At 38.5% G+C, this 24,131-nt stretch overlaps 2 protein-coding genes across 5 annotated transcripts in view; both read left to right on the top strand.

Moving 5' to 3' along the window:
* LOC131682835 (protein hu-li tai shao) overlaps nt 1-24,131 on the top strand; it is a 249,325-nt gene that overhangs the window by 149,805 nt on the left and 75,389 nt on the right. The gene's annotated exons all lie outside the window — the stretch shown is intronic.
* LOC131682836 (uncharacterized) lies at nt 7,334-15,370 on the top strand. The gene is made up of 2 exons (XM_058964609.1): nt 7,334-8,203; nt 13,519-15,370. The coding sequence occupies exons 1-2, from the start codon at nt 7,579-7,581 to the stop codon at nt 14,412-14,414; spliced, it is 1,521 nt and encodes a 506-aa protein (XP_058820592.1). The 5' UTR covers nt 7,334-7,578; the 3' UTR covers nt 14,415-15,370.

Genomic DNA, 24,131 nt, shown 5'->3' with positions numbered 1-24,131 from the left:
TTGTCACCCTAGCATACACTTCCCTGAAACTCGACTTTCAAAGCGATATCTGCATAATTCGATGCAGTTCGTCGAAATAGGAAATTTCAACACTATTCGTGTGCCGGAGTTTGGAAAGGGAATTCTATAACATTTGCTCACGTGAAAATAGGGGTTCTCCTTGGGTATCTCGTATTTAACATCTATAGACGGCGAAGAAAGTAGCAGCCCTAAAAAGCAATTTTGTACCAAAAGCGGCCCAATCCTCGAAATCTGCTAAAATGTTGTTCCAAAGCAATCTGAACAGACGTTTCTACAGTAAATTTCATTGTAAGATCAACTTTTAGAGTAAAAACGTCGGGTGGTTATGTATCCTAGTATTTAAACAAATCTTTTTCTCGGAATCTAACATTTAATTTACTGTATCATTTTTTCGCTGAACAGTTAAATTAATTGTTACATGAATTATGCAATATTAATTCCCAAAAGGTAAAATTGGGTTAAAGCAATTTGCGCACTAAGGGCAAAAAACCTAACTTAAATTAAATTTGATTTTTGTGTTTCGAATTCATTTCGTCAGTAACTAGTACCACCTGGGTGTTCAGTTATACGATGTATCTAGACTAATACCCAGAGCTTAAAAAACTTGACATCCCTGCGTGAACTTGAAAGGAAACGAAATTCAATTCATGCCGGCTACGATGAATGAAATTTTTGGTTTGTTTCCCTCGTCATTCGTTCTCCTGACGCAGCGCATTCAGGTTTGGACGGTTCCAGAAGCAAACTGAATTTTGTTTCTGTGCTAGCTCTGAGAGGGATTATTGAGCAAAAGTGCACCGTTATCTTATTTGGCCCTTAATTTACTTTATTTGTACATGCCATTCTTTAATGTGGCCTATTTCTAAAAATATTCAGCAAGACGAATGCATTTTGATCCCACTATACATATATGTAATGAAATATTCAATAATCAGGGCCGGTGGTTAATGTGAGTAGTAAATGTAGTACTATCAACTTGAAAATAATCGAGTTGGTAATTACGCACTCGAAACTATGCAACAAACCTAACATTTAAATTTTGCCACGTATGTGTCTCGGGAGCACGTTTGAAATTTTCGAGGTATGACCAAGATTCCATTTGCACAAACGCGTCGCGAGTGATTTATGTGAATGTAATGCAAGCGTATGTAGCGGTAGATGGGCTAAAATACACCCCTAAGAAAATATAATCATAACTTAGCCATCAATTGGGAGAATTTAATTAATGATATTATTTAGCCAACATTTTACTCTGAAATCACAATCGCTTTGCAAAATATTCAGGAACATGAAAAATATTCAATTTTTCAAAATCATTATAAATTGCTCTTTGAAAAATAGGCAGGGCAAAACGCACCTGTGCAGGGGTAAAATGCACCACAACAACGGGGCACAATACATCATAACAAATATCGAAAGAGCTGGCTTTTAATGCAGAAGATAGCAAAAATTGCAGCATTCGAATTAACAGCCTAAGTGTATTCTACTTCACTTCGGTTATGTTTCTGACATTACCTATCCTTTTTTTCGATTGATGTGCTTATTTACATGTAGGATAATGAGCCTATTGGTGTATTTCGGACTATTTCGTTAAGGTTTTATACATGATGAGGTCGGTCAAAAAGTCGCACTCTGTATTCTTTTATCGTAAAGTATAGATTCTTAAGAAAGTACACTCAGGTTTTTTACGTGTTTTTTTTTTGCGCGGTATTTTTACGCGGATTTTGAAATTTACGCGGTTTTCATTTACGCGATTTTTATTTACGCGGATTTTGAAATTTACGCGGTTTTCATTTACGCAGTTTTTGAAATTTACGCAGATTTTTTAATTTACCCGGTATACATTAGCGAGGTACCATTAACGCAAATTCTTAAATTTACACGGTCTTCATTTACGCGCTTTTCATATACGCGGATTTTGAAATGTACGCGTTTTTCATTTGCGCGGATTTTGAAATTTACGCGGATTTTGAAATTTTTGCGGTTTTCATTTACGCGGATTTTGAAATTTACGCGGTTTTCATTTACACATCTCACGCGTAAAAAAAACCGAGCGTATCTCAAATTTTTATAGAGGTCTAAGCAGTAGAAGCAAATTTATAGTGCTGTTCATTTTGTTCATTTATGGGGGTGGAGTGCGTGGCCAGAAACTATAAACGTGAATATTCTCGAAATCATGTTTTACCAAAAACGTTGTTGCAATGATTAGGATTCCCGAAATATCTTTCGGCTGATCCCAATTTTTGTTTTAAATTCTTCGTAATTCATTTGCCGTATCTGGTGTACCAGGTTAAAAAATCATCTTCTTTTTTATTCGTTTAATTGGTAAGGGATCATTCATAAATGACGTAGGATTTTATGGGGGAGGGGGGGGGGGGTAGTTTTGTATTTTGTGATGATGTGTGACAATAGCGGGGTAGGGGGTCATGTCATGCTACGTAGCTTTTTAAAGGGGAATGGCTAACATCGTTTATTTTTTTTTATTTTACGGGTCAAGGGGGGGGGGGGGGGAGGAGGGGGTTACCGTCAAGCTACGTAATTACCAGGGGGTATTTAGAAGTTTGTGACGAAATGCTACGATTGGGGAGGGGGGTGTTAAAAATCACTGAAAAAATGCTACGTCATTTATGGATTGTCCCTAATTATCCACAGGAAAATCTATGCATTTTCTCTTGAATTGATGTGAATACTTTTCTTTTGGAAGGACAACATCAACAATTGGAGATGAACTTATTTCTATGCATGTTGAAAAAACGAGAACTGAATCGTAGACTCGTCGAATACACTGATTTTAGTCTATTTATTTATTTATTGGAGCAGGGAAAAGCCCTGAACTGAACATACATTAGCTCTTTCGCAAGTGGGCGCAATACCTCCTCGTCTTTTCGTACCAACAGATATAAAATAATCCAAATGATACATAATATTACTTAAAGTTACAATAATAACATACTTTAAATTAACAGTCTGACTACATTAAAATAATAATAAGGTTGCAATACATTTATGAAAATATGGGTCAAGTTTTGAAAATATCACTGTAAAGACGTTTAAGAGAAACACGGGACAAGAGAAAACCAAAGGACGTGTAACATCGGTTGAATAGTCTGGTCATACTTGACATTGGTACGTTGAACCCATAATTTGTTCTTGCAGAGGATGTGATGAGAAAATTATTAGTTCCAAGAGTTTTGCATCTGATGTTTATGTTCAGTTGACTGAGAAGGGTAGGACAGTCAGTATTGTCCACAAGATTTGGGATCATCCATAAATGACGTAGCATTTTTGAGTTATTTTGAACACCCCTCTCCCCATCGTAGCATTTTGTCACAAAACTCTAAATACACCCTGGTAATTACGTAGCTTGACGGTTACCCTCCCCCGCCTTGTGACCGAAAAAAAAACTATGTTAGATGAAGCAGGTAAGGTTGTCGCGACATCAGGTCAACCCCTATTCCCCTTTTAAAAAAGCTACGTAGCATGGCATGACCCCCTACCCCCCTTTCGTCACACATCATCGCAAAATACAAAACTCCCTTCTCCCCCATATAATGCTACGTCATTTATGGATGCTCTCTTTTTAAATATCTTAGTCATTCGAAATATAAAACCAAGTTGCTTGGATGCCTTGGAAACGATAAATAAAATATGGTCACAGAAGGACAATTTGCTATCAAGCATGACACCAAGATCTTTAATACAGGTTTCTCGTCTCAAGTTGATTCCTTGCAGCGAATAGTTAAGTTTAGTTTTGAGCGGTTCAACAGTTTTATGAAACGGTATGAGCTACGTAAAGTGAAGCTGTGTGGGGAAAATTATCCGCTGAACCTTTTACCCAATGCGTTGAACAAAGATGATATACGCTGCTCTTACAAACGGCTTCAAATGAGTAGTGTGATAATAGAAACATGGCAAAAATAGGCTCATTACCCTACTATGGTCTATTCTTTGTGACTAACTTTAACTTTTTATTACTTTTTGTTTTATAAAACTATATGGGTTAATGCTAATGAATGATTTTTTTTGTTTTGTTCGAAAATATCACGCTTCAAATATATCACCCTAAAATACAGACTGACCGTGATATAATCAAAACATTACTGTATAAACAATGTTTAAAAATTAAAATTACAGAAAAAAGAGAACGTAAAGAATTAGTGTGATATTTTTTTTTATCCCTTTATGGGCAGCTAGGGCCGAGGGTGGTGGCTAGCGGGTTTCATACATCCTTGACCTGACGGACAAAGCTATAGTGCCTTGAACACAGGCAACGCAGATCCAAGGCCATCATTGAAATGATAAGTTCTGCGTTTGAGATGTACTTCCCCCGGTTACCAGACGAATACCTGTAATTATTACTTGTTGCTTTGTATGTATGAATCTAATGTTCAGTCCTGGGTGGTGTATGCGTGGAAGGTGTGGTTTTTAGCGTTCGAGTCCAGGGGTGCATATCTGTCTGGGTTAGCGTGGGCGTTTACTAATTGTGTAATAGTGTGATCGCTAAAGGCTCGAGCATATGAATGCCAGCGTGTCTCCAACTTTGCGTGCATAAATCCGGTTTTAGATCCGTGTTGCCATTCGCACATTCACGTGTATTCTCGAACGATCGCGCGCGGACCGTGAATCTAATAATTAATTTTCAGTGTATGGTAGAGAAACGTGTTGTCTAGTGAATATGAGCATCATTCCCGATCGGTCCAACTGAAGGCATGAATCTAGGCTGATCGAGAGTAGAGAATTCCGAACGTAGCCGGTCTATGATCGCGCGAGTGGTGGGTTAATGCTTGAGACCGCGGTTGTAAAGTTATAGGTGCTGAAAAGTTCACTTCAGTAAAGGGGTGTTGGCGAAATTGCGAGCGTAGGTGTGTGTGGATGATTGAAATTGTAATGTAAGTTCGCGTTTTTGACCAGGTTTGTGTTATCGCGAAAGTTAGGGGCGTTTGCACGATTTGGATGTGAATGTATATGGGAGAATATGCAATTGACTGTGCTAGTGAATATCAGTATGAACCCAACTCAAGATACAGTAATAAAAGGAAAAATAACATGCCGAATGCTTCTTTTTTTAGATCAATAACCGTGCATTGAAGAATGCTCAAAAACTGAACTAGGCCCCGTCGAGTCCAGTCTGTCCGTCTCGTCCTGTCGTGTCTGGGGTTTCCAGGTTACATGCATTCACCAGATGAGACTAGCTTATGTCAGCTTACTTGTGCACTGGTTTCGTAGAATCGAGGCGATCATCGAAATGATAGATCCTACGAGTGAATGCACTTGGCCCAGTCACCTGTCAAGCATTTGTGTATTTGTGTGTGTTGAGATATGTGTGGAGCCTGTAAATAATATTTTAATACGAATATTTTATACTTCAAAACAAGAAATGTGTAATATACTACTTGCAGTTCGTTGATCGTTCCTACTTATCTGATACCATCGAGTATGAGAATACATATCCATTGTTCTAAAACCTGGCGACGTCCGATGGCAGAGAAGAATCATTGTTGGTAGCAATGTTGCTCTTCTTGGATGTATGAGCTCAAAAAGGTTATCACAAGAAAATAACGCATGAGACCGAAAATAAATAAAAAAAATAAAATAAAGGGAAGAGTTAGTATTGTTATTGAGTATTAATAATATGCCGATTTTTTTCGAGAGTTGTCCTACTGGAACTGTAGAGCTAATTGATTTAATTAAGGCATGGACCTAGACTTCTGGAATCGGGGATAGAGACTTCCGGACGCGAACGATTCATGAATGCGCGAGTGCGGGGGACTGTAGGTTCACGCTTGAGACTGCGTTTGAGTGATTACAAGTGCCGAGACGTTCATATTATCACCGGGATGTTATAATGTCTGGAAGAGCGCGAGTATAGGTTGCGTGGATGGTCGCGAAGGGCTCAAGCATTTTGATATTTTTTTGTCGCGTGTATGTGACTTTGCATTCGATTTTTATGTAGTTTCGCGCGAACACGGGCATTTGGAGGTTCACTCTCGAGACCGGGATTGTTAATTTATAAGTGCTAAACCATTCACTAAGTCACCAGGGTGTTATACTCTTTACGAGATCGTGGGTGTAGTCGTGCGTGGATGATCGAGAAGGACTCGAGCGTTTGTATGTGGACGTTTTTGTCGCGTGTGCTAGTATGTAACTTCGCGTGGACACATTATTTTTATAAGCGTGTGGCCATTCGCATGTTCGCGTATTCTTCAACGATCGCACATGGACGTCTTGTCTAGTTTTTATTTCTATTGGTCCAACTAAAGGCATGAATTTGGGCTGCTATGATCAAGGGCGGAGACTTCCGGACGTGACCGATTCATGATTGCGCGAGCTTAGGTTCTTAGGTTCCAACGTTCACCTAATCAATCGGGGTGTTTGAATATTGGCGAGATCGCGGGCGTTCGTATTTGTGACCAGGTTTGTGTTATCGCGTAGGCCACGTTTGTACGTTTGGAATGAGGTGCCTGCAGAGAGAATTGGGCCCTAAACCCACATTGTATATTATTTGACCATGGCAGTGGATAATAAAGGTCGCCAAGTTAAGTACTAAAATTGATCACAATGTAGCTTAACTAAAAAGAAAATAATCGTATCCCAAGTTTATGTGATATAATCACTGTAATACTGCTTTGGTGGAAAAGCCCCCGGACTACATCAAGGTACAGTATCATGCCGAGGGGTAAAGAATTAGTGTGATATTATAATAATAAAAGAGCTGAACGAAAATTGTAACAAAACTTCCGCTGTACATGACTCATGAAGTTGACTCTGTCTTTGATGAGTGAAGGCAACTGTTCAGCCGATATGCAACACTGAGAAGCAAGGTGAGAAACCAAATGTAAAAACGGTACTTTTCGGTTATGTGCGTGCTCTGTCGATATACTAACAACTTCTTCGAATTCGAATTGCGAAATTCGAGCCGGTTTCAATATAATGAAAACCACTTAAAATGTGACCAAATTGTTCGATGGAAGTAAGGGAACGAGTAGTACGTTTGGAATGATTAAATCAAGAAAAAAAAGTAAAACTTTTCTGAAGAATGATTTTCTGCGAAATGGTGCATTCTGGGGAATGGTACAATCTGATGAATGGTTTTCTGGGGATTGTACATTCGGGATGGAATTCTGGGAATGGCTTTCAGAAGATTGATTTTCGGGAGATTCGTATACAATCATCTTTTTGTGGAAAAAGAAATATATACTTTTTGTCTCTTCAAAAATAAGCGATGTTTGGTTCCTTGATGGTGGTACCTTTCTATCTTATAAGAAACAGTGTATGTAATTGCCTAATATCTATGATACATGCTCTAGTTACAACCTTTAACAACACTAGTTATACTTCTTTACTATTTTTTGTTTAGCAATTATTTTATTTCTTTCTTGCCATTTACTCAGAAGATGATTCTTGCATTATTAGACTACCATTGATTAATAATTATATCCGAACAATCTAGATATAGAAAATATTGAACAGAAAGATGTCACATTAAATGTGCATAAACTGATCTATGATGAGTTTAGCAGTGGCTTGAAGGAATCTCCAGGTTCAATCGATTTGAATAGCATGGAATTATTTAACATGAACTCTGAATCGGATGACGATATTTTGGAATCTTGCAACTATCTACGTGCAACATGTGCATCATCATGGATAGAAGGAAACACAGTGCCGTTGGCTTCTACCGTGCAACGTTCAAAAGATTTGTGTTCTAGTAAGTGGCTGTCATATTCACCAAAGGAGTCTGTTGTTTATGTTCCATATCGCACCAATGCTTTTTTCGGATTTCGATCATCAATGAAGATGCCGCTTGTGCAGCACTTCCACATTTCAACTATACCTTCAAACTATCTACGTCGCCGTCGTTCTGCTTCGGTAGATGACGTATTTGCCTCCGAACGTTATTTGTCAATGTCTAACGGCAGTTTGAATCGAATCATCAGAAGGAAATTAGATTTCGATCATCAGCAATTTGGCAGCATATCTCACTATCGTCGTAGTTCGGAATTAGATTTTGAACGCTTAGGCAATATTAACCGGTGTGATAATTTGGAGCGTCTTTCTGAAGTTTGCGATGATCACTTACGAAATATACAATACACTAATATAAGAAACACGCGCAATTTTTTTGAAAAACTTTGCTATTTACAGTACTCTAGGCCGGAAACATCTACGAGTATTCGCACCGCAGGTAAAAATATCATTCAGAATATACGCAAGAGTATTGGGACCGATCATACAACGAATGAATGTACAATTTTAAACTCATTAGAGCGTTTTACTGACTTGTTTACTGTTGCATTTTCTAACAGTCGATAAAGTTCCATTTATAATGCTGTATGAATTGGTCTCACTCTGAAAACACGCTCTCTGTTCATATTGAGTATTCATAAGAGCAACTCTCTTCATTTTAAAAACTACCATTAAATAAGTCTATTCTCAGATAATTAGTATACGAACGTGGACAATTGTTGGTACTTTCCTTTATTTACCTCTGGAAATACATTCTAATTCAAACTAGGTTCTCATATTAGCGTGCGTTGCACAGAGTACTTGGTCCAAAGCCGTATTTAGGAAGACAAAACTGTTTCCCACCAACCAAAGTTTCGCGAAATTTAAAAAAATGACATCTTTTAGGTGAAAATGGACATCTTTGATCGATCGAATTTTGCCAACCAACTGGGCTTGGTAACAGAACAAATGAAAAGATGGTAGGGATTAAGGGTTCCAACTAATTTTTGATCAAATCGTTAATGCGTATAGATCATTTTCAGTACTTTTCAGATTTTCGGCTGATTAAAAATTGAGTCACTTCCCACAACATCAGGTGTGCATACTGACAGTTGCGAGAAATTTACTCCTAATCGCATAACAAAATGGGTAAATTTTTTGATAAAAATCGAAGGAAAAAGGCACAATCGCAGAGGTGCTCTCTCCAGTAATTAATCGGCTCATTGTATAGCGTCTTCGAGTCTCAATACTTATCGAGTGCAAGTAAGATTGGAGAAAAGTCACTTTTCGATTGTTCTGAAGGATGGTCGGTTAAAGATCTTCACGGGTGTCTCTTTTCAATCCCTCCTTGCATTTTCATCCCTAGTTTCAGCGGGTTTGGCTTAAGGTATAGTATTGTTTGGTTCTCTTTGGATAACGAACACATCTGTGCCTGGCTGAAGCAGAAATTGGTGGAAATAAGTGGAGGGCAGGGAACTTCCGTTTTATTGTCGAACCATATAGACTTCACCAGACTAAGATATTCCTTTACATTCCGTGGAATCCTAAGGAATGTTTGAGGAGCTCTAATGTTTTGATGAGGCTAGATTTCCATAATCCTTGTTTGTGGGCAAAATCTGAGAACCAAGTCGATTGCATAGAAAATGCAGCAGCATTTTGCAGTATCGAAGATCGATCTCTAGAATTTCTGGCGAAAAGGGGTTACATGCATAACTATAGCTTCCAAAAACGTACGGCGAATGTTTATAAATCTAAATCGGATTATACCGAATTTGCATGACAATATCTGTGCGGGGGTGTTGTTGTTCTGTTATCTCAATATCCTCTCGGAGGTGTTGATATATCCGATCATCGAGAAGTGTCTTTATTCCCTTGGAGTGAAGAATATTTCCATATTGCCTATGTTTTCTCCAGTCCTTCCCATCAGGGAAATGATGAAAAGACTAATCATGGTAAGGCACATATCTCCGATCAACATGGACAACGTGTCATTTGAGCGAGTCGCTGCTGATTCCTGAGCCACAAATGGACAATTACTGTTATGATTTGCGTTCGATTAGAACCGGTTTGCCCCAACATTGCTTCTTGAAGGGAATTATAATAGATGGCTTAAACGACCATAACCTAAATTATGCGACATATGTTTCTTTCGAAAACTACATGTAACATGAATGTAAGTAAACCCTTGCAGATAAGCTGTACACTGCGATGAGTGGATGCTCTCTCGAATTTATCGACAAAGTTTACAAACTTGAACAAAAAGCGCAAATAGTTTTTTGCTTATGAAACATCCTATTTTTGAGGTCAATTAGAATTGTCGACGAAGAAGTTGCACTATCCTGTCAAATATTTTAATGTCACGAGATGTCTGCTGGAGTTTGTTCTGTGGGCTTGGCGGTGGACTCTATTAGCTACACGGCGCGTGCTTCAGGTGGTGGATAGAAGCGAAGGGACACCCTGACGACTGGCAGTTTGAATTCTTTTTTGCTGTCAATTCAACTAGATCTAGACTGATGTAGTATCCTATGATTGTTAGTTCATTACACATAATTGAAATTTAATATTCAATTAGCACAATGTTTTAAAACTTAAGTGAATTAGGCAAAGCATTGGCATCATACCAATTCAAACCCAAATCTAAAGTAAACATCATTCAATTGCACAATGCAGCAAATTTAAAATTTAAGTTAGCTATTCAAAGTAATGGGACCATAATTAATAATATTACCTGGTCATAAACGCAATCATGCAATTGCAATCATCAACACATACTTACACCGCGATCTCGCCAACATTAAAACACCCCGGCATTAAATGAACGTTTTAGCACTTATAAATTTACAAACGCGGTCTCAAGCATCACACCATCGTCCGCGCAATCATGAATCGGTCAGGCCCGGCAGTCCCTGCCCTCGCTCTTAACAGCCTAGATTCATACCTTCAGTTGGACCACGCCAAAAATTAAGTACCATATTCATGGGCCACGCGATCATTCTACAACACACACACACACACAAATATGCAAATGACCACACGGTTACAAAATCGAATCTATACACGCGAAGTCCCATTCGGATTAGGCCCGTGACAAACACATTATCATACGGAGTATTGGCAGATTGACATACTAGATGACTTTACACTACGATCGAATAACCTTTCACACCCCCCGCCCATCCATCTTCTTTTCCACTGGAGTGCATGTAGTCCACATGGACCAGCTCAGCCATTACCCAAACTATCCACCTGACCCGTACCAGGACTGACTTGACTATTTATTTATTTATTTATTTGGGAGCAGGGAAAAGCCCGCTGAATTTAGTTTTAACACTCTCTCCAGCGGGCATAAAACCTCCTCATCTTTTATATCAACAGATAACAAATATCCAAATGATACAATTCAACACTTATAACTACAGTTAAAGCTAACAGCAAATCTTAATAGCTATGAACTATCACTAGACTACAGCTAACAAGATAATGAGCTCAAAAACGATTTTTTGATGGCATTACGGGACAAATGAAAGTAAAAGTCGTTGAAACAGCGATTGAAAAAACGGCACATACTGACGAAAGGTCCGTTATAGCCATAATTTGTTCTGACTACCGGAATGCGAAAGAAAGGATGGGTTCGAAGACGACGACGATGAATGTCTATGTCCAAAAGTTGCAGAAGTTCAGAGCAGTCGATTCGAGATTGCAGTAAATCGGCGATGAAAACTGCATTCGAAGCATCTCGGCGTACAGACAGGAGATCGAGATCAATAAGCTTACAACGATCTATGTAGCTCGGTAGGTGCAATGGGTCCCTCCATGGGAGTCTACGAAGAGCGAAATGAACGAATTAGCGCTGAATGGCTTCGATGCGTTGAATATCAATATGATAATAAGGTGCCCAGACTACATTGCCGTATTCGAGTGTAGAACGGACTAAAGCACAATAGAGTGCTTTTAAACAATGTATGTCGGTAAAGTTCTTGGAGACTCTAAAAATGAATCCTGGCAGCTTGGAGGGCTTAGAAATAGTGTACTCAATATGGTGTTTGAAGTTTAATTTGGGATCTAAGTAGACTCCCAAATATTTAACATATGATTCCCGTTTGAGAACGGTTTGTGAGATATTGTAGTAGAAATTAACTATCGAGTGTTTGCGAGTAAAGGATATAACCGAACACTTGGAGGCATTTAACATCATCCTATTGGAATAGCACCAATTGGTGAATACATCCAACTGGGATTGCAAGAATTCTGCGTCTTTGGCATTCCTGATAAGGTGAAATAGTTTAAAGTCGTCGGCAAATGAAAGTTTCTTGCACTTAAGCAAATGGTTTAGGTCGTTTAAATAGAGCAAAAATAGGAATGGTCCGAGATGACTACCCTGAGGAACTCCGGAGCTGATAGCAAATGGTGGAGTCGTGCAGTCACCAATTTTCACTGCCATTTCACGTTTGGTTAGGTACGAGTGGATCCAGTCCAGGAAGAAACCATTAAATTCAAGTCTGCTTAATTTGGAAACTGTTATCTGATGCTTAATTTTGTCGCATGCCGCGGAGAAGTCGGTGGATATGGCATCTACCTGCAGTCTTGCTTGCAAGCATTGATTTATGAAAGATGTGTAAGATACCAAGTTTGTGGTAGTTGACTGTTTAATCATGAAGCCTTGTTGAGTCTCGGATATGTAGCTAGAACAGTTATGAGTGATAAAATCGAGCACAATCAGTTCGAATAACTTAGATACTGCACATAATGCACATAATGTAGTAAAGAGCCTTATTCAATCGTTTATAGCGGTTATTGAGATATAAGTAATGAGATCTAAGGTGGAGTGAGGGTCTCTTCGGACTATCACTGTTCCACATGTCTGCTGGAATTTGTGTAAATCGAAATGTTAGAATTTAAGCCAATACGAACACATGACGAATGCGTGGTCAAGCGAAGATATGAAAAATAGGAAAAACTTTTTCTGCACGAAAAATCACCCAGCATCTTGGGAAAGAGCAATTATATCGCACTAGTTTGGTCTGTCTCCTTGTTTCAAAGACATCAAAATCTGAAATCGGCTAAAAGAAATACTTTTCAATCTAAGACATAGCTTCGTTAAAATCTTAACAATTTTTATGTTGTTAACAAAGTTCTAGACAATTAAATTATCTATCGAATTCTCACTTTTAGTGTTGTTCGAATGTCTAAATCACAATCTAGGGGCAGAAATACGAACTAGTTCCATCGCAAGAAAAAAAAGTTCCAAAAATGTTGCCCTCGATTCCCTGACGTTTTTAGCCAACATTTGGGCTGTTAAGTCAGACCGGACTAAGTCGCAAAACATAAAAAATGAGATAATGATAGCACCGGATAAAGAATATCGTCATCTACATTCGACTTTTGCCCGATTTGAAATATGTAACAATAAACAAGAATTATGGCAAAAATTAATTTACAATCATAATGTAAAAGATGCTACGATTCAAACTTTAAACTTGTTTTTCTCGAAATCAATATTTTGTCACTTAGTCCGGTCTGATCTAACACCGACCATTTTAAAAGTTTTGCTGTAAAAACGAGAACGTCGTCAGTTTTAGCAATTATTAAAATATTTAAGTAGAATATATAATGTGTATATTCCTTATATGCCATATCGTTATAATGGCGTTTCGAAATTTCCTGAACTGAGTTGTTCTGACATTTGAAAATCAATATGAGATAGATGCGTTATTGGCGAAGATTTTTTAATTATGTTAAAATCACGACGTAATTATCTTTTATGTTCTCAAACAGGTGAATCCAGCCTCGATATAGATACTTCTTTGCTAAATCGCACACGTGATCTGTTCAGCGAAGCTACATCGTCTGTCAAGTTGGATTCCGTGGACATTAAAATTCTGGAAAAAATTGATCACCATTCAAGAACATATGGAAGCCTCCCTGAATTATATCACCGAATCGGCGAGCAGATTTTATCTCGCAGAAACTATGACGATATTGAGGATTTTGATGTTTATTCGCCAAAAGTTGCATGTTCTACTCAGACTGATCCAGAGAAAAAAGTGGATGATGAGGAATATCACTCACAAGATGTTGAGACACAAACCTGGTCTATACAATCTGATTCTTCTCAGCAGAATGAGCACAATGAACTACTTGTTTGTCATCCACACCAAGGTTTACTGAACAAAACATTAAAGAATAGGAGGAATCGCAATTTTGTGTTGGAGAACATTGAAAAAGTGAGATCGAAAAAATCACATTTCGCCAAAAGGAATAAGAACGCACATGAGAAAAGCTCCAAAAAACTGGACAGCACATCATCTCGAACACTAGTTCCTAAAATCAAAACTCCGAACGTGTCGCGCAAATTCCTAAAGCAAAATTTGAAACGTCGCAGCCTTCAATTCACAACAGATGAAGATGATGAGCATTTCGATGAGTGCAGCAGCAGCATCCAGCATGATGTTTATCAAAAAATATTCTTGAACAAGATTTGTAATGATCAAGCACAATGTATCACTGAAATGGGTGATGCGATCCATCAGATTCAGAATAGCGTTATTGAAATAGCACAGTTACACGACGAAATCGATACGACTCGTTCTAATCATTTGGAATCAGCATCGTTGATGGCAATGGAGAACTGTCAACGAGTGAACAACACTACTTTTGACGCAACTGATTAGTGCGCAAAATGTTTTATATAGTTTGTTTTACTTTAATCCTAATGCGTATTTATACCAGATGATAGAGAAATACATCAAAAAATATTCAGGTTTCGAATAAAATTACTTTCAGTTACTTAAGCTACCAGTACACTGTTTGTCATAACGTCAAATATTTGATATCTTTCGTGAAATAAATTTGAACTGCTGTGTACTGGCACTTCAAATATTTGATCAATCACAGTTTGCCAAACTTTTTGTACGTGTTTGGCAAGGCGATTATTTGTCGATTTGTCAAACAGTGTACTGACCAGTTTGTCAAAACTTCAAACAGCGTAACGCTGCAGTTTGTCAAACTTGTTGAAGGAGAAGTTTGTCAAACTTGTTGATGGAGAAGTTTGCCAAACTCGTTGATGGAGAAGTTTGACAAACATGCTTTGCTCGTTCAGGATAGTAAAATACGCCGTACGCGAAACTGATTCAGAATTTATTGTCAAAACTAAAAAACGTTGGTGTAACAGAGAATATTGATTGGTGTTTGTTTTGATTTAATTACAATCTGCATATTGTGTTTCAATAACGATAATCAATAACGACCATTCATAAATGACGTAGCATTATATGGAGGAGGGGGGAGTTTTGTATTTGATATTTTGTATTTGATGATGTGCGACGGTAGGGGGTAAGAGGTCATGTCATGCTACGTAGATTTTTTAAAGGGGAATAGGGGTTGACCACAGTTGATAGAGAACAGTTGCGCAAAGAGTGAAGTCAAAAAAGTACCTATCGAGCACAATTGGAATCCGTCTCTGATACCTGTACACCAAGGCTGGATTCTAATTTTGCTCGATAGGTAGACTTTTTCTGGTTTCAAACTCTGCACACTCTTTGCGTACCTTTGTACTAAGGCCTTTGGGGTTGACCTGATGTCACGACAATCTTACCCGTTTCATCTAACATTTTTTTTTTATTTTTTTGCGTGGACAAGGCGGGAAGGGTTACCGTCAAGCTACGAAATTATCAGGGGGGGGGGTGTATTTAGAGGTTTGTGACGAAATGCTATGATGGGGGAGGGGGTGTTAAAATCACTCAAAAAATACTACGTCATTTATGGATAGTCTCTTAGAGGGGTACTGTCTTCAGTGAATTCGCTTGAGAAATCAAAGAATACCAGATGGTGATAGATTAGTTTGGGATACTCTCACTAAGAGGCTCTAATGAGCGTATCACCTAAAAGTACATTATAGAATATGATACATCTCAAAAGTCTAATAAGAAAGATGGTGTTTTCGTTAATGCTCTAGAGGAGTGAACATGTACTATTTTTCAAATTCTATATCTCGAGATCATGATAACTTAAAAGTGTGGTGTCTTCGGCAATATTCATCAGCGGGTCGAGTGTTGGCGAATAGTTAATTTCAGAATTCAGCCACTAGGCGGCGCTAGGGAGAATACTACTTCCAGTACATGTTAGGTGATGTTTTATCACGAAAGTTTAATAATTTAGGAAAATGATGTTTTCTGTAAAGTTTCTGAGGACGACAAGAGCTGTTTGATAATGTAATAATAAAATTAGATATCACCCACTAGGCGGAGCTAGTCAGCAAACATCTTTTTATTTCAATATCTTCTAAGGACGGTAATTTAGAAGGGTGATGTCTTCAGCAAAGTTGCTCGAGCTGTCAAGGACTGCCCGATGGTGACAGATTAGTTTGGGATACTCTCACTATGCGGCACTAAACCAATTAATTTTCATCTGCCAACAACTTACCTTTCAATATAAAACTCACTCCCATTGTTCGGGTTTTGAGAGCAATTATTTATTCAAAAAGCTTCAAACTGTAAATACAGGTTTGATTAGGAAGATTGTAGAAAATAAAGTATATACACTGGTGTGCAATAAAATAGGTGTGAACCATATTTATAGTTGCTGATTACGCCACACCTCTAACAACGCAATAGCAAGGAATACAACCTATTGATTATAGCAGCTTACCTTTATGGCACAACGGTGATGTAAACAAATCAGGCAGGTTTCTTTTATTGACGGTATAACATCGCCTGTTTTGAAAATCATTTATTTTGGACTGTGCAATATAATAAGTGTGTTTTGTTTTGAGCCATTCTCATTCTAAATTTTTGCCAATATTTATTTTTAATCGAACAATGGCGTACTGGATTGCAAATCATATGATTGGCTTTGCTGAAAAGTTATAAATTTACATCAAATATTCATTGTTTACAGTTACGAAGGGACGAGGCAAACATTGTTCACCAGAACTACGGAATTTAATCAACAAGCTCCGGAATGAAGATAAAACTTATAAAACTATATCAGAGTTACTAATGTGTTCTCAAAGCACAATTACAAATGCCATGAAATGACATCCACGTGCCGAAACGCGCGGTAAGCCTCGAAAAACGACTTTACGGCAGGACCGGCAGATTGCAAGGCACTCGAAAAAACACCCATTTGCTTCATCAACGGACATTAGAGACGAGCTTGGTCTCAACGTTGACACCAGTACAATTCGGAGACGCTTAATAGAACAAAATCTACGTGCAAGACGTCCTAGAAAAGTTCCATTACTTTCGGCTAAAAACAAAAAATGTAGACTGCAATTCGCTAAGGAGCACGTACATTGGCCAGTTTCAAAATGGCGAAACATTTTATGCAGTGATGAAACTAAAATCAACCTTTTTGGCTCTGACAGCTCCTCGAAACCTGTGAGACGACCTAAGAAGAAAGCTTTTTATCCAGAGTATACTTTGAAAACCGTTAAGCATGGAGGTGGTTGTATTATGGTTAGGGGGTGCTTCTCATGTTATGGTATGGGTCCAATTCACTGGATACAACAAATCATGACGCAAACGGTGTACACTGAAATCTTAGAGTAAGTTATGCTTCAGTACGCCGAAGAAGAAATGCCTCTAATCTGGACATTTCAACAGGATAATGACCCGAAGCACACGTCAAAAACGGCCAAAGCATTTTTTGAGAGAAACAAACTGAATGTCCTGAAATGGCCTTCTCAGCCACCGGACCTCAACCCTATAGAGAATCTATGGGGAATGATGAAAAATGAGCTGAATAAAACAACACCGAAACAAAAGAACAAAACTGAACTGTGGATTTCAGTTAAAAAAGCGTGGGAAAGTATTCCACATGAAAAGTTGCAGAAGCTCATGAACTCCATGCCTCACCGGTGTCAAGAAGTCATCAAAAATAGGGGAAACAACATTAATTATTAATACAAAAGATCGAAAAAATGAATTACTTCAAAATGCTTTGAAAAAAAAATGAAAATCAAATGTTAATTAATTTGTTATGCAATGTTTCTTTTGTTTTTATGCTTCGTTTTTGAAATACACCTATTTTGCACAACCAGTGTAAGAGTTTTTTACTGAATGATTAGGTTTAACATAGCAGTTATTTACCAGCAATGCGTTATTAACTTACGCACTAGATACATGTTCGTGAAAATATTGTTAGAAAAAAAATAGCACAACCTATTAGTGTACAATTTCAATAAACCATGTGGTTTCTTTGGCCTTCAGTAGCCGATAATTTCCTTTTCTTCTGTTAGGATGATTATTAAATTATAATTCAATAGTATTCTTATAAATTAAACCTACCGTTGGAGAGCTAAACAACAGCTAGGAATTAGTTTTAAATTCACTGTAATTTATAAATATGATTTTTCGATACAGTTGCCTATGCAGTAGGTACTACGCTGCTCTATCTTCTGCCAGCATTTCGTTTTCGTCTGACAGACCAAAGCACAGGTCACTGTCCATTTGTCAAGCAGTGTTGCCATTTGTGTTGTTCCTGTAGCAACACCCATGAAGTTGAAAAATTTTCCATTTTGATTCATCGACGGACCCACATATGCATTGAGAATGTCCAAAACTATTGATTTAGATTTGCCAACAACTTGTCGTTCAATATAAAACTCACTCTCTCGTTTTGACACATTGTGCATTGAAAATGCCCAAAACTTTTGATATTGAAATTGAAAATGTCCTAAACTATTGATTTACAACTGTCTACAACTGGCTTTTCAATATAAAACTAACTACCACTTGTGCATTGAGAATGTCCAAAATGATCTGACAAAAACTTGCCTTTCAATATAACACTCCCATAAAGTTGAAAAATCGTTTTTAGACATTGGCGGACCCCCATGTGCATTGAAAATGTCCAAAACTATTGGTTTTCAACTGCCAACAACTTGCCTTGCAATATGAAATTCATACCCAAAATGTTGAAAATTTTGCTGCCAACAACTTGCCTTGCAATATGAAATTCATTCCCAAAATGTTGAAAATTTTTCTTTTTTGACACATTGCACAGGGAGGCATTGAAAATGTCCAAAACAATTTATTGTCATCTGCCAACAAATTGCCCTTCAAAATAAAACTTATTGCCATATTGTAGAAAAAATTCGATTATCAAAAAACCCCTTCATTCATATAACATAATTTCCCTAAATTATTAAACTTTCGTGACAAAACACCACCTAACATTCACTGGAAGTTGTATTCTTCCTAGCGCCTCGTGGCTGAATTCTGAAATTATCTATTCACCTTCGGACAGCGCTCGACCCGCTGATGAATATTGCGAAGACACCACACTTCTAAATTATCGTGATCTCGAGATATAGAATTTGAAAAATAGTACATGCTCACTAGGTGCACCTGGTGGATCTATTTCAGTTTGATTTGCCCGTAATCGCGTAGCCGTTGATCTCCTTTGCGAGAACTTTGCCGGAAACACCATCTTTCTATGTTACTAGACTTGAGATGTATCATATTCTATAATGTATTTTAGGTGGTACGCTCACTAGTGCACCATAGTGAGACTATCCCAAACTAATCTATCACCATCTGGTAGTCTTTGATTTCTCGAGCATTTTTACTGAAGATAGTACCCCTCTAAATATTCTCGTTATTAAGACAAAGAATGATGTTGACATTAATTGAACATTTGCATTAGTATTAGCGCCGCCTGATGGGACAATTCTGATTTATTATTTCCACTATCCAGAAACTCTGGACTTTCTGGACGAATCTTCCTGAGACACCACCTTTCAAAATAATCAGTGTTTCGAAATATTCCATGTTAAACCTATTCAACGTTAGTCACATTCACGACGAGAGGTTCGATTTATTTACTCTCTTTAAAGTACCCCTGGCGCACAATTCTCAACTAATTGGATATCCAGTCACTCTAAATTGTAGGTCTAAATAAGCACAACAACGTTACCAAAAAAAGTATGGTGCAAAATGTTAACGCAGACGAAATATTCAACCACAGCCCCAATTAGTCAAAATCCCATAAGCTATGTGATTAATATTACGCGGGTACCGCGTGGTAGAAATCCGCGTTGTAGGAGACCCGACTGTAAAACATTTTTTTCAATTGTGTGAACTTCTCCGGCGACAAGTTTTTTGCTTATGTTCTATCAAGCCACCATTTGCCGATTTTATTACATCCTTAATTTATTCTTTACATAATACCAATGGACTGTAGGGAAAAAACTGAGAGCCGGCTCCGTATTTTCAGGATCACTGACACATAAAATCTTCCTGCATAAGTTCTAATTTGACTTCGAACGAATTCTCCGACACTTTGTCACTGAAATCTGCTACAAGAAATCGATGATGACGTTAATGATTTCCGAGGTGTTAAATTACACTCTGCATCAATGAGCTTTTATTCTCAGGTAGGGCTGGAAACGTGACATTTTTTTATGAACGTCATAACCCTGTCAAAAAAAATGCGGACGAACATGGTCAGGCGATTTAAAAAGTTTGACGTTTGACTCAACTCGCCTGTGCTAATTGTCCCTAGGAACAAATGCAATTTGCGAATGCGATTTAAAGGCAATTTCAATGCTTAGACAAATTTTCTGGCGGCTGAAATGGACTTGGTTGTTTTTTGCGTTTTTCAAATATGGCGGTTCATGGTTGGCTTAAGTTTAAAATTGTTTTTTTAAACAATTGGCGTGTTCCCGCTTGTATTTTGTTTGTTTAGTGCACTTAATTTAGCCAACGAATGTGGGAAATTGTGGAATCGTGTGTAAGTATACTGGAACAAGATCTCTGACCTAAAGTCTAAATGAAAGTCAGATTGTGGTAAGTTTTGGTGTGCAATACGAATTTCACCATCGATTCTTCCTATAGTCTGGTGGTGATTACCTAGTGTACTGATAAATTTATGTGAGTAGATAGTGAATCCGAAAATAATTATTATTTTTAATTTTCATATCAGGCAATTAAGGGCGATTAAATGGCGCGTTCCCTGGGCGATTTAAGGGCGGGTAGAGCGGCAAAAAAATGACGGCGGCAAATCGCCCAAATGCTGCATTTAAAATAGCCCCCTAATTGCCAGCAAATTGCTGGCAAATTGTAGGGCAATTAGCGCATCCGAGTTGGCAAATAGCTCCCCGTTAGCCAGCAACTTTCCCTTTTTGACTGGGAAGCTTACAAACTTTCACGCTGCTGCTCGAGCAGGAAAGTCATAGACGAATTTCATGGTTGGTGTACGTATGAATGTCGTTCAAGGAATTTAATCTCTTTGGTGTGTGTGAATGTCGCCACACAGCAGTTTTGTTTCCCGCCACCAAGGCTGGAAGAAGTCATTTCGAATTTCATTTCAATGCGAAAGTTCGGGAAAAAACCACGCGACCGCCACGCTCCAAGAGTACCTAAGCTGTTATGCATGTAAACGGACGAGAGAAAAGCAAAAACGTTCGTGCTGCTGAGCGTGCCTGTTACATGTTCGTGAAAGTTCGGTTATTCCGTTTGCTGCCGTAGTTGGGTTTCGTTCGCTAGCAGTTGTGAATGGATGTGAATGGCCCGTGTGTTTAACTTTCATCATCCGTTGCGTTGGAACTGTTGCAAATAAATTTCATAGCAGCGGTTCAAAATGAATGTAGTGAACGACATTCATGGCTTATATTTGCAAGATTGGAATGTGCGGCAGTCCTTTTTTCGCTTGCTATAGGAAAGAACTGCAAGCAAAATATTAGCGGTCACATAGTATCGTTGAAGGGAAAGTTGTTGGCCATTGGAAATCTATAGTTTTGTATATTTACAATGCACTAACGCGTCAAAACGGAAATGCTTTCAACTTTTTGGTAATGAGTTTTATATTGAAGGAGAAGTTGTTGGCCGTTGAAAATCAATAGTTTTGTACATTTACAATGCGCAGGGGGGTCCGCCGATGCATCAAAATAGAAATGTTTTCAAGTTTTCAGTAATGAGTTCTGGTTGCAGTTGAAAATCGAAATAGTGAACTGGCGCCTTTCGATTTTTCACCTGTTTAGCTCTTGCCCAACTAAAGCGCATCTGGTATAGATGATGGGCAAGTTGATTCTCTAACATGTACACAAAAAAACAAAAGGCGCAAGTTCGAAGTTCGATTTTCAACTGCAACCAGAATATTGAAGGAGAAATTCTTGGCCGTTGAAAATCAATAGTTTTGTACATTTGGTTGGTAATGAGTTTTATATTAAAAAAGTTGTTGGCCAGTCAAAATCAATAGTTTTGTACATTTATAATACACAGAAGGTCCGCCGTTGCGCCAAAATTGACATTTTGGTAATAAGTTTTATATTGAAGGAGAAGTTGTTGGCCATTCAAAAACAATAGGGGGTCTGCCGATGTGTCAAACTGGAACTGTTTTCAACTTTTTAGTGAAGATATTGAAGGGTAAATTTTCGGCCGCTGAAAATTAATAGTTTTGACATTTACAATGCGCAGGGGGATCCGCCGATGCGTCAAAATGGAAATATTTTCAACTTTTTGGTAATAAGTTTTATATTGAAGGGAAAGTTGATTGATTGATTGTTTGGTTTATTAAGGAGTGATTTTAAATAGTGAATTCATTCATCACTCCTGGATTTTGATTTACATTTCAAATTGTTACTTATTTTTATCAAATTTGTTTGAACAGTCCTGCGTCCTTCAGGAAGCATATTAGCTGCTCTTCGTTCACGGGGTCATTGCTCAGTGCATCTCGAAGTGATCCACCTATTTGGTATGTCTCTCTTAAGTCGTTGTAGTCGGGGCATCTGATAATGAAGTGTTTTACTGTGAGCGGTTCGTTGCAGGTTTGACAGTCGGTCCGGTTACCTCCCTGGTATAACCCTTTGTGAGTCAGCATCGTGTGCTCAGTTCTGAGTCGTGATAAAACTTGTTGTTCTCTTCTCGATTTGCGATCACGCCATTGCTTTAAGTTTCCCTCTATCTTCCGAAGGAATAAAGTTCGTTCGGTCCTCCATTTGTTCTCTATTTCGTTTCGCAGTTGTTTCACGCTGTTGTGCTTGATGTCCGCTCCCGGAACGTCATTGGTAAGCATTATACTTCTACGGCCGAGCGCTGCGAGGCGGTCTGCTTCTTGGTTACCTTTAATCCCACAATGACCTGGAACCCAACAGAACTTTATATTGTCATTACTTGCGTTTTCTATCGCCTGGATCCATGGGTGTTTTGAGGACCCCTTTTCCAAGGCAGAGAGCACACTGGCGGAGTCAGTGAAGATCACTGTCGGTTTGTTCGGGTTTGTCGTTTGTCGCGTTATAGCCGTGTGGATAGCTAATGCTTCAGCTGAAAAAATGGAACAGATACTGGGCAGTTTGTAGAATGTTTCTTCGTTTGAACTGAAAATGCCAATTCCCACTGAACTATCACATTTTGACCCGTCGGTGTAGATCACCATATGATTTTTATATTTTGTGTTCAGAGTTTCGTTGAAGATCGCACTAACTTTATGAGACGGATCACCTGCTTTAATCGTGTTTTTAATTGACCAATCGATTAATGGTCCTTCGCGATTCCATCGCCGATCCCAAATGGTGTGGAGTTGGGTAACAGGAGGATGGGTGATTGATGGGAAAACTTGGATATTTTTTTCGGTGGCTGTCGTCGTAGGATCGTAGTTACCTTCTGTTTTTTCTAAGAAGCTTACCGTTTTACGGATTGTTGTTAGGGCTACGAGAGCGTCGAAAGGTAAAACCCCCGCTTCAATGCAACTGCTAAGTGCAGGAGTACTGGGCAAAAGGCCGGAACAATTTCTCATCATTTTGTTGTACGTGGGTCCAAGGGTTGCGATCATATTGTCAAAGCCTCTTGCCGTGATTTCTATACCATATAGCAGCTTACTGCTCACCACGCTGTTTCCTATTTGTAAAAGTGAGTGTCTATTTCCGTTTGTGTGCCTGCTACTGATGACTTTGATAAGACGGCTTCTGGATTGCACCTCAGCTTTCACCTTTGCAAAGTGAGGTCGGAAAGAGAGTTCACGGTCGATGGTAACACCGATGATTTTCGCCGTCTTTTTGAACGGTACCTCCACGCCCTCTACTGTAATTTTTTGCCGCCATGGTTGGTGTCGATGTTTGCATATATGGGTTGTGATACATTTCTCTGGAGCCATACTAAAGCCGATTTTGTCGGCCCATTCCGTTACCCTCCTCATTGCTGTTTGTAATTTTATTTTGGTCCTGCGGTCGCTCGAGCCTGTGGCCAACAGGACGATATCGTCTGCATACACTAGCATGTATATTCCTTTAGGAAGCTGTCGAAATACGTCGTTGATACCGATGAGGAAAAGTGTGACTGCAAGTACAGACCCCTGAGGTAATCCGTTTTCTTCTTTATAAATTGACAAAAGTGACTCCCCGACTGCCACTTGGAACGATCTTTCATTTAGAAAACCTTGGACAAATTTGC

Source organism: Topomyia yanbarensis, chromosome 2, assembly GCF_030247195.1.
Source record: "Topomyia yanbarensis strain Yona2022 chromosome 2, ASM3024719v1, whole genome shotgun sequence".
NCBI lineage: Eukaryota > Metazoa > Arthropoda > Insecta > Diptera > Culicidae > Topomyia > Topomyia yanbarensis.
The sequence above is the reverse complement of the archived record's forward strand: the minus strand, read 5'-3'. Positions and strand labels throughout refer to the sequence as shown.

Excerpts from the sequence above, each read along its gene's own strand:
- LOC131682836 (XM_058964609.1), top strand. The coding sequence starts at position 7,579 with ATGGAATTATTTAACATGAACTCTGAATCGGATGACGATATTTTGGAA. Across the intron at positions 8,204-13,518 it reads TACGAGTATTCGCACCGCAG|GTGAATCCAGCCTCGATATA; the intron begins GTAAAAATATCA and ends GTTCTCAAACAG.